Source organism: Morus notabilis, unplaced genomic scaffold, assembly GCF_000414095.1.
Source record: "Morus notabilis unplaced genomic scaffold, ASM41409v2 Scaffold1934, whole genome shotgun sequence".
Classification (NCBI taxonomy): domain Eukaryota; kingdom Viridiplantae; phylum Streptophyta; class Magnoliopsida; order Rosales; family Moraceae; genus Morus; species Morus notabilis.
In genome coordinates this window covers 94,531-106,346 of record NW_010365145.1, presented here as the reverse complement: position 1 = coordinate 106,346, position 11,816 = coordinate 94,531, and the positions used below count along the sequence as shown (strand labels likewise).

Below are 11,816 nucleotides of genomic sequence, written 5' to 3'. Positions count from 1 at the left end.
ATTATATAATATGTTATTTAATAATAATTTTATTGTATTATATTACATATAATAATAAATATACATTATATTATAATATAATATAATATAATCATTATTTTAATTATTTCAGTTACTATTTTAATAATATTATTATATTTTATATTATAATTATATAATATATTACATAATAATATTTTTTATTATATTAAATATAATAATAAATATATGTTATATTGTAATTATATATTATATTATAGTATAATATAATATAGTTATAATTTTTAACTATGCACAGCAATTCAACCTTATAATTTACCAAACGCTATTACGCTGATTTTAGAACCAGCACAGCTACTATAATTATAGTTTATCAAACACTCAGCTACTTTTTCTAACAGCTGCTTCTTCTTTCAGCACAACTAAAAGTAATTTTTCCAAAATCTACAGCACTACCAAACTAAGACTATAGGTTTTGTCTCACGTCTCTCTAGAGGAACCACTCCTCCAAAGTAACAATGGATTTAGCAAAACACCTGAATGTGAGATACCATGACATTTTATTATCTCCTCCCATAATTATATGAGGAATTTTGATAAATATTTTTAAGAGTTTGTTTAGTTTGATGATTTAAGTTTTTAATTTGAGTGGAGATGTAATTTTATGTGAAATTTTTTTACTGTAGTAAAAAAGTTAGATATGGTTGTTTCTGAAAGCTTTTTACTGTAACAAAATTCAAATTTTAAACTCAAATCAGTGAAATGAACAATGTCTAAAAGTTGGGTCTTGATTTTTATACTTAATGTTGATTAATATATTTTTTAATTAAATAACTATATTAATAAAAATGTACGAAAATGAAGGATAAAAATATCTTTTTTTTTAATTATTAAATTAGTGTTCCTTTAGATCTTTCATTAGACTAAGAAGCACGCTTAATTTTATGTTGCGGACTTCTCGTTTCTTTTTTTTTCTTTTCTTTCTTTGTTTTTTTTTTTTTTTTTGTCAATTTTCGTTTTAATTTTCCATTAAATCATCACATGCTTGCTTGCTTGGCAATTGCATTAAGGAGTTTTCACTCTTATTTGATCTCTACACCTTGTAGTCGGAATAATTATAAAATTACCGTCTAAAAAAAAAATTTTTTTTTTTTTTTATAAATTGTCACTTACATTCTTTTGATAAAACATGTTGGCATTCCCCTTTTTCCTTTATTGCTTAAAAAATAAAAAATAAAAAATTTTGGTGCCTAGTAGTTTATAATCTGAAATTATTTGATAAAATAACTGCATACAAAATGTGTTGGATTTTCCTACATTACTGAAAAGAGAACAAAATTGCAACAATACATTTTTAATGCTAAATCAAGTCTGTAAGCGTATAAAAATTAATTCCTCAAGGAAAAAAAAAAGGTAAAAACAAAAGGATACGGACAATATGCTAGTCTTATCATCTATATAATTCCATAAATACATTTTCTTTTAAGGAATAATTTGCATTAGTCTCTCTGAAAAACCGAATAAAAGAAAAATTTTCAAGTCCACAGGAAGCTGCCGAAGGTCCAAAGCTACTTCTTCTCTTTTATTTTTTTTTCATTTCATTTTCAAGATTTATCAGACGTTGTCTCGCAATGTTTACACCAATTAAAAAGAACGGAAAAAGAAAAACCCCAAACAAAAATGGTCTTAATTTGTCTTTGCAGTTAACTATTTAGCAAAAAAGACAGCCAGTAATCCCGCTATCATATTTACAACTCAATCCCAGCACCGCCATAGTCAAAGTCTCCACAAATCCCGCCTCAAAATTTCCCTTGCACAAATTAGATCCGGTCTGACAAGAAGAAAAAGAATATTAACCAACACATTCGAACAATCACAATAAAAATTTCATACCATCATTACCGTATGATTACATTCAAACCATTATTACCGTATGATTACATTATAATCACCAAGAATTAGCACTAGATAGTAGTATTTACCCTAAACATCACTCCCTTTGTGCTTAGATTGTGTTTCTCCTCCTTTTTTGGCTAGCTTAAGTTTTTATGCAGCCACTAGTACACAACACATTCCATCATTAAAATGGAAGCTCACTATGAAGATATTAAATCGAATTTCCCAAAAAGAAAAAATAAAAAAAGGCCTTCGATGATTTATCAGGCCAAAACTTTTAACCAGATGACACGCCACTAATCATACACAACATAACGGGATATGATATACATGACATAAATACCCATGTAATATGATTGAAGATTGAATATGAAGAAGCCAAGGCCTTACTTACCATTGTTGATTTTTCCTGAACTCAGTAAGAACTGGGTATATGTTCTCGAAGGCCGTATACGTTTCATCCCTCACCTAAATAAGGAGAACAATAATGCTGGTCAGGTAAAACATGAGAAATACAACTGAATCCGAAGAGCACCCAGGGAAGATACCACCTTGGCTCCAGTAAGAACAATTTTTCCCGACACAAATATAAGCAGCACAATCTTTGGCTGTTTCATCCGATAAATCAACCCTGGGAATAGTTCTGGTTCATACTGACCAACAATAAGTGAAACACATCAGTACAAGACTATGATGCCAAACATGTGAAGTTTCACGACCAGAATAATATTTGATACAAAAAGTTTGTAAGGAAAAAAAAAAGTTTATGGTTCAGCAATATGAAATCATTCAGCAACGTCAAAGATAGATAACAAAAGACAGAACCATCTATTTAAAATCCCAAAACGACATTTCATTCCGATCTGAATGATCAAACATCAATGAATAATAAGCATTTAGGATTCACATGATGACTGGTACACAACCAAACAGTAAATTTCCTTGGATAATTGTACATAAAAGTAAAATTCAATCAAGAAAATATAAACATTTGCAGAAAGGGGGAAAAAAAATTGTTAGTAATACCTAGAACAGATAGGGCAGAAATCTAAATCCACACAAGAGCCAAATTTAAGGCACTTACACTTGAGAAAGCACCATGGGAATAGGCAAGCCCTTCAAGCCTTATAGGAAATTTAACGTCACAGGAGCCAACAATATTCTGGATCTTGAAATCCTACACCATAAAGAAAAAAAACTATGAGTTCGAGGGATGACAATTTTAACCCAAATATATTAAAAATCAAAACATAAATTAAAAAGGGAAAAAAAAACCGTTGATTTGTCATGGAGAGAGAGATGACAATACCTTGAACTTGGCCGGAAAACCAAGCTTCTGGATAATTCGAGCATACTGAAAAGCAAAAAGAAAATGTAAGACTGTACCGCTAAGGGCATAAGACCTTTAGTCTCCATACCTTTGCTTATAATAGTTTTACAAAATGATTGTACGAATCACTAATAATCATACACTAATAATCATAGATATAACAGGTTATTGTCTAGTTTTTCCTAGGCCTGCATAATTTTAAACCTGATCCAATTCTTTGAATCTTCAACATGTGCATCATTTAACTCGGACATCTAATACCGATCTATTAATGGCTAGAGTCAAGACAAACCCTACTTTCTAAGAAAAGGGAAAAAAGAAAAAAGAAGGGAGTTTCACCCTGTTTTCTAGTCTCCCAGATCTTCAGAAAACATTTTAAACACATCGGGCCACACATTTGGACACCATACCTTTCGTGCTGCTAGTTTGGACTGAGTTTCACTCTTAGCTCCAGTACAAACCTAATCAGAGCATCACAAAAGGCACCCGGATGAGCTACATAAGCTAATCAAAATGTTTTAGGATGACAATATCACAACCATATCATATGACACGGGAACTCTTGAGGTAAAACATCAATATGATTATAGCGCAAGAAAGAAAAAGAGAGGGAGAAATAATACATCACATGCAATTTATGCTAGTATCAAACAGAACAGCTTGATGCTCCTTTGGAACTTACTACAGGCATAATTGAAAATATTGAAGCGAATATCATTATATTTTTAAATCATTATTGGGATTGTCTTTTGTTATTTATCTTGGAATTACCATGATTTTAAATTTTGAATTATATTTGGTTTAGGAGTTGGATTTATTTTCAATTAGGAATTAGGTTTGCTTTAGGGTTTGGCTCTAATAAATATGGCACTTTTATGTTAAGTTTGTTTGAAGAGTTTGATTAATAAAATTTATCATTCAAAGTTTTTCCTTTGAATATTTGGAGTGCAATACTCAGTATTCCTAGCATCAATGAGTTTTGCTCTTATCCTTATTTTTTTCATTGTGAGCAAATCAACAAATCATTACAAGTCAGTCAATGGATTTTAGGAAGGTTGTATCCCTTCTTCGAATCTTTCTCTTACGCTTCTCCACTGCATCACTTACCATCTTACCAGAGGCAAATATCAATGCTGTGGTTTTCGGTTCTCTTATTCTCATAATCACGGCGGCAAAACGCTGCAAGGAGAAACAATGAATTAAAAACTAGTAAAAGACGCTAGTATTTCTTATAGATATTAGAAACATGTTGGGATATGATTCCTTTTATTAAACTTTGTGTAGCACTTGCTTTTAGAAACCACAGTGGCAAATTCAAGTTAAATCAGCCAGAGAGCCACAGTTAAAATGAGACTGAGGCTATAGATATTTTAGAACACATTACAGAATTACCACTAACATCAATGCATTATGCATCAGAGAAAGAAACAGAATCCATGTTAATATAAAGCTCCAAGAAGTGAGAAAACATCCGGTTCAACTTCATATTTCTAGTCAGACTTCAATAAAAGAGGTGGTGCTAGGATCGACCAAAAAAATAGTGAGAAAAGGAAGAGGGGCAGAGAGAGGAGATAGCATGCCTTGGGATTGTATTCTGCATTTCTGGCTTGCAATGCGATGGCCTTAAGATCCAACTTGCAGTCCAAATTAACCGTAGAGACTATATTCCTGGTTTCGGACACGACATTATTATTAGCTCAAGGAGCACATAAATAAATGTAGTGTTAAATAACATGAACACTACAAGTTGTCCGTCACTTGAACTATTTGCCAAATGTCTTAATTCCAAAAATAAACAATAACAAAGTACTCCCACGACCTATGGTCTGTCAAAAAAGATTTTGCTAATGCCTTAAAATTCCAAAAAGAAACAAGAACAAAGAAGTGTCTCAAGTGTTTCTTTTTATGTCAGTATTAAAGATCAAACATGTTAAGTTCCCAACATAAATTTGATTGGGCCATGAGGGAAGGAGGGTGTGTGAAGTACATAAATGTGTAACGTGGAGAGAAGTGTTTTCATATCATAATAACATGAAACGTAAAGCGGAAAAGGAAAACGGAAAAATCTAGCCTAAGCATTTAATATCGTAGAGCATCAACAAGCTTCAGCTAAGTTCAGAGCTGAACTTAGGAGTTAGGTCCGTGAAATTAAGTTCAGCTGCATCAATATGCTATTCAAACCGGAACGTGAAAATGGATGCCAATATACATCAATATGTTATTCGTCATTTAACAACTTTGCTTTCGTTGAGCTAAGCTAAAGCTTAATTGTGTTTGTGGCTTAAGAAAGAGGAAACTCATGTGAATAGGATAGAATGCATATTCAACCGGATCTTGGTATTTCCCACGTTATCAAAATTCAGGGCCCGTTTATTTTTTTTAGGTTTGAACAAAAATTCAAATTTTTGTTAGAGAAAACACTAGTAAAAAGGTTTCATTTGTGGTTCAAATCTATGAAAAGAACGAGCCCTTGGAGATCAAAAACGTACAATACCATTATCGTTGACTTCTGGTGTATATATATATAGATATAGACACACACAACGATGAATCCAAATCTGCGATACTCACTGGAGGGTCGGAACTATCCCTGAAGGGTGCTTCGAGAGATCTACCGGTTGGCTTCCTTCCAGACCTTGTTCCGCCATTGGTGTATTACTATCCCCTCGATCTACAGTGAGAACGACTCAACCCTATTTATACCAGAATAGCAAAAAGACAGAAGTATTAACATCACCGAATTTAAATACGAATTACAACTTTTCAAGTCATATCTTTTTGCTACAAAATCATCCCCACTAAAGATCCTTTAGAGGGAAAAGGGACCGCGAGAAAATAAGATGAAAACCTAGAACTAAAACTACTGGAGAGGGTTTCCTCATTCATTCTCTTTTTTTTTTTTTTTTTTTTCAGGGAAGGCCAAGATGATTTTGGAAACAAACCACAACAGAAGCTCAAGATTTTCTTTCTTTTCTTATTTTGTTAATTTGAGCTGTTATTCTTATCACAAGGGAAAGAAAACAAAAGAAGGATCCGTTAAGAAATCGGATCGGCCGTTCGATGGAATCAGAATCAGATTCATCATCGTTCCAGTTATATCCAAATCCAGATTAAAAACAATCCAATTTGTTCCATTACAAAACAGAAAAATTCCTCCGATTCAAGATCTTAAGCCCTAGAGCCACCAAGACGGAAAAGCATCTGATATCACTCGATTCGCCCCTCATTAAAGGTTTGAGGTCACCAATCGGCTAAAGAAAAGAGAGATCGGACCTTTTCGCAAACGGAAGGGATATATAGTTGATCCGAACAGGAATTTTCCCGGAAAATTCACGCCGAGAAAAAGATAAGAAGGGTGTTTGGATGCGCGGGAAAATTTTTGAATTGAGGGATGTTTTATAGGAAAGATATGGGTTTTGATTAAGCGGAGAATTGGGTTTCGATCTTTCAGAGAGAATTTAATGAGTTCGTAGAGAGAGAAATAAGAAGATAGAAAGAGGGGGAGGGTTGAGACGATGAGATGTGTGGTATTCGGTGGTTTCTGGAAAGATCTAATAAGAAGGCTTTTAGACCGAGCCTCTTTAGCGACCTCCTTTATATATATAGTATCTCGTGTTTGCCCTCACATTTGTCCCTCATAATGAAACAACAAGTGGGGGTACTCTTAGAATTTCGGGATGAAAAAGGTTACGTTCACGGCTTTATTGGATGTTCGTTTTCTCAATGCCGAATTGCAAGATGCCACGTATATGGTCAAACATGGCGCTCTTTTCTTCGCTTGTGGCCACCGAATCCTGTCACAGACGTTGGATATTAATGACAACCAAGCACCTTTTTTTTTTTTTTTTTTTTTTTTAGAGCGATTCGGAAAAGGACATTTTGTATAAATAGACTAAGTAAAAAGTATTTTTAAGTAAATAAATCACCAAAAAATTAAATTGGGTAAGTAGCCCAACTTCCATATCAGCATTTCACATCATCAATTATGGTTTTAGAGTTTTCTTTCTCCTCCTCCTCTTCCATTTCGTGTCATTTTCTTCTCCCTGCAGCCTTTCATTTCTTCTCTCTTCTTCTCAAGACATCGTCGTCGCATAACCTCATTAACATTATTATCTTGCCCATTCAGCGTTTTTTTCTCATCCAAAATGAAGTTTGAAGAAGAGCTACTAAGTAAGTCTTTCTTTTTCTATATTTCTCATAGTGTTTTTCGTAGTTGTTCATGTGTTTTTAAGATGAGAATGTAGTTAAAAATGTTTAAAATACATTCAAATAGTAATTTTACATGGTAAAAGACCAGTTTACATTGTCTGATATGATGAAGATATGCTGGGTTTAGAAAAAAAAAGGTTTGTTCTTGGTCGGTTCGTGGTCTGTTCCTGGTCTGTTCTTATAATATGGTCAGTTCTTGGTCTGTTCGATCAGTTCTGGTCTGTTCGGTCAGTTCTGGTCTGTTCTTGGTCTGTTCTTATAATATGGTCAGTTCTTGGTCTGTTCGATCGGTTCTGGTCTTTTGTTCTTGGTCTGTTCTTATAATATGGTTGGTTCTTGGTCTGTTCTTATAATATGGTCGGTTCATGGTCTGTTCAGTCGAATCTGGTATTTTCGGTCAGTTCTGGTCTGTTCTTGGTCTGGGGGTCGGTTCGTGTTCTGTTCTTGGTCTGTTTGGACGGTTAATGGTCTGTTCTTGGTCTGGAGGTCGGTTCTTTGTCTGTTCTTAGTCTGTTCGGTCGGTTAATAGTTTGTTCTTTGTCTGTTCTTAGTTTGTTCTTATTAATTATGGTCTGTTCTTGGTTTGTTCTCATTTTATGGTATGTTCTTAGTCTGTTCGTGGGATATTTGGTTTGCTTTAATGACATATTATTATGTTGATTAAATTTTTGCAGTTTTAAAACCTAAATAATGCCTCAGTGGAGGATTTTTTTTTACATTAGAGGAAAATGGGAGGAGAATGAAAGTTGTTGGGTGTGGCATACAGACTGTAATTTAATTGGCATATATATGGATGAGAAGGATACTCTCGAAACCTTCGTTGATAAGATTTGTAGAAAATGTGGAATTGATGGACAAAAACATTCTTTGCAATTATCGTGGGTACCGAATTTGAAATAGAAATCATTGCCCGTTGTAATAAAAGACAATGATGATTTGTTATTCTTTAGGGATATAGCCCACGAGGTACCGCTACACGTGATAGTGGATGAGAAGTTTATGAATCCAAAAGAACATATTGATTTTGTCAAAATTAGGAGAAATCCTTTGCATGACGATTTTTTTTATCGTGATTTTATGGGTATTATAGCTCCAGATGAGTTTTCGACTCGTAATAATATTCCACCACAGTCGCAACCACAACCAGAGTCACAGCCACAGCTAGAGCCACAACCACTTGCCATTTTAAATGAAGTAGAAGTTACTGGTCCTTTAGTTTGTATCGACCAGACTGAGTTTGGATCATCTCATGGATCTACCTTCAGTGACGGATCTAGTTTAAAAGTTGGTCAGTACTTTACAAGTAAGAATGATTTGAAGGAAAAGCTACATTTAATAGCTTTGAAGTGGAAGTTTGAATTTCGAACAACAAAATCAAATAAAGACGTGATTGTAGTAGAGTATGTGGATCCGAAATGTGTGTGGCGTATTCGAGCCTGCACACTGAAACTATCGAACATGTTTGTAATCCGCAAGTATAATGGTGTTCACTCTTGCTCGTTAGAAAAACGTTTGGCGAAGCACAGGCAAGCAACGTACTCCGTTATTGGAAGTTGCATGAAAAACCAATTTATAGGCGTCAAACAGGGTCATGTTCCCAAATCAATTCAAAAATATGCCCGTGATGAATTCGGGACGGACTTCAGTTATTACAAAGGATGGAAGGCTCGTGAGCATGCATTTCAACTCCTAAGAGGTACGGCTGAAGAAAGCTTCACTAAGCTCCCATCATACTTTCATATGGCGTCTCTTACTAATCACGACAGTATCACCAATATTCATTTTGATGAACATAACCGTTTTATCTATCTTTTCCTAGCATATGGACCTTGTATACGAGGTTTTGGTTGCATGAGGAAAGTTATCAGTGTTGATGGAACGTGGTTGAAGGGAAAATTCAGAGGTACGTTGTTAGTTGCCACTGCACAGGATAGTGAACGTCATTGTTATCCCATCGCGTGGCCCATTGTAGACTCAGAGAATGATGCATCTTGGACATGGTTCTTCTTGAACCTGAAGGAAATTATCACTGATTCTGAGAAATTAGTTTTTATTTCTGATAGGAATCAAAGTATAAGTAATGCATTATCTACAGTTTATACATTAGCACGTCACGGTTGTTGCACATGGCATGTGTCTCAAAACATCAAGAGTAATTTCAGATGTATCGGTGTTCTGCCATTGTTCTTTAAAACCGTTGAGGCCTACCACATTGACGAGTTTTCTGTCTTGTTTGATGAGTTGTCTGTAAGATATCCCAGTATTGCCAGATACCTACAGGAGCAGGTACGTTTTAAAATGTGGTCTCGTGCTCATTTTAAAGGAAATTGATATAATACTATGACCACAAACATGTCTGAGTCAGTTAATGCAATGCTCAAAGATGTTCGAGATTACCCTGTCATTGCCCTCTTTAATTTTATACAAGTGAATATGTCAGAGTAGTTTAATAACAGGCGTGTCGAAGCTTCTAAAACTAAAACATTATTAACGCCAAGTGTGAAAAAAACTCTTCATGAGAGGCACAACAAAGCAGGATTTCTAACGACCACAAGATAAAATACTGTTGAGTTCCAAGTGACAGGTGGAGAGGCCACTGCAATTGTCAACATTGGAGCGAGGAGCTGCATTTGTCGTGTGTTCGACCTTGAGCAGATACCATGCGAGCATGCAATATCATGTCGTAGAGAAGCAGGAATATCTCTCTATGATTTATGCTCAAAATACTACAGGACAGAAGTTTGGGCTCTTGCGTATGCTGAGACAATCTATCATGTGCCGGATACGGCGCAATGGGATATTCCGAATCACGTAAAGGAAGTTCACCTTCTTCCACCGTGAGTTGTACCAAAGAGGGGTAGGCTAAAGCAAATACGCATTCCCAGCATAGGTGAGTTCACACGAAGACAAAACCGATGTGCTAGGTGTGGGCAATATGGACATTATCAGAAGAAATGTAAAAACGCACCGATGTACTCATGAAAAAAAAATTTCATCGTTACAATGTAATTACACTTATTATATTCAACAGGTTATTTTGGCTTTGGGGAAGCTTATATTTATGGGGAAATGCTGCCTAAATTTTTACACAATGACTTTTTTTTTGTGAAAAACTTCGAACCAGTCCCGAAGATGGCAAAACGCGTGTTTCATTGTAAAATCGGGTAAAATTGGGGGGCACTAGTGCACGGTAGGGGTTAGGGGGCACTGGCGTGCGCGCGGGGTGGCATTGGCGCGCGCGCGGGGGTGGCATGCCGAGGCGGGCCTTGGGTCCCAAAATAGGGGCAAATAAGTTAAATAACGTTAAAATAACCAAGAACAGACCATTAACCAACCAAAAAGACCCAGAATTGACCAATAACATACCAGAACCGATCGAACAGACCAAGAACAAACTAAGAACAGACCACCAGACCAAGAACAGACCAAGAACAGACCAGAACCGACCGAACAGACCATAAACAAACTCTAATAAAACAATAAAAACATACATTTTTTACATATTTTTTTACTTTTTGGGTATTAATAACTATTGTAATTTATAAAAAAGAAAAAAAATTGGTAAAAAAAGAAAAAACCTAGAACAGACGAAGAACAAACCAAGAACCAGCTTTAATAAAACATTAAAAACATACATTTTTTTACATATTTTTTGACTTTTTGGGTATTAATAACCATTGTAATTTATAAAAGAAAAAAAAATTGGTAAAAAAAGAAAAATCCTAGAACATAACAAGAACAGACCAAGAAAAGAAAAAGATGGTTCTTGGTCTGTTCTTGGTATGTTCTAGGATTTTTCTTTTTTTACCAATTTTTTTTCTCTTTTATAAATTACAATCGTTATTAATACCTAAAAAGTCAAAAAAAATATGTAAAAAATGTATGTTTTTAATGTTTTATTAAAGTTAGTTATTGGTCTGTTCTAGGTTTTTTCTTTTTTTACCATTTTTTTTTTCTTTTATAAATTACAATGGTTATTAATACCCAAAAAGTCAAAAAATATGTAAAAAATGTATGTTTTTAATGTTTTATTAAAGTTGGTTATTGGTCTGTTTTAGGTTTTTCTTTTTTTACTAATTTTTTTTCTCTTTTATAAATTACAATGGTTATTAATACCCAAAAAGTCAAAAAATATGTAAAAAATGTATGTTTTTAATGTTTTATTAGAGTTTGTTTATGGTCTGTTCTTAGTCTGTTCGGTCGGTTCTGGTCTGTTCTTGGTCTGGTGGTATGTTCTTGGTCTGTTCTGGGTCTGTTCGGTCGGTTCTGGTATGTTCTTGGTCAATTCTTGGTCTTTTTGGTCGGTTAATGGTATGTTTTTGGTTATTTTAACGTTATTTAACTTATTCCGTGAATCGGAGGCAGGGCACTGCCCCTCTTTTTGGACCCAATGACAGCCCCG

At 34.5% G+C, this 11,816-nt stretch overlaps 2 protein-coding genes across 2 annotated transcripts; one reads left to right on the top strand and one right to left on the bottom strand.

Moving 5' to 3' along the window:
• Positions 1–1,531: 1,531 nt before the first annotated feature.
• On the bottom strand, positions 1,532–6,783 carry LOC21388507 (TATA-box-binding protein). The gene is made up of 10 exons (XM_024171710.1): positions 6,479–6,783; positions 5,777–5,898; positions 4,786–4,873; positions 4,313–4,384; positions 3,616–3,666; positions 3,185–3,229; positions 2,960–3,052; positions 2,427–2,528; positions 2,270–2,343; positions 1,532–1,810 (listed from the first exon to the last, which is right to left on the bottom strand). Coding segments are annotated over exons 2-10 (603 nt in total). The 5' UTR covers positions 5,854–5,898; positions 6,479–6,783; the 3' UTR covers positions 1,532–1,809.
• A 1,708-nt stretch (positions 6,784–8,491) lies between these two features.
• LOC112093397 lies at positions 8,492–10,255 on the top strand. Its single transcript, XM_024171711.1, has 2 exons — positions 8,492–9,700; positions 10,070–10,255. The coding sequence occupies exons 1-2, from the start codon at positions 8,492–8,494 to the stop codon at positions 10,253–10,255; spliced, it is 1,395 nt and encodes a 464-aa protein (XP_024027479.1).
• The last annotated feature ends 1,561 nt before the right edge of the window (positions 10,256–11,816 follow it).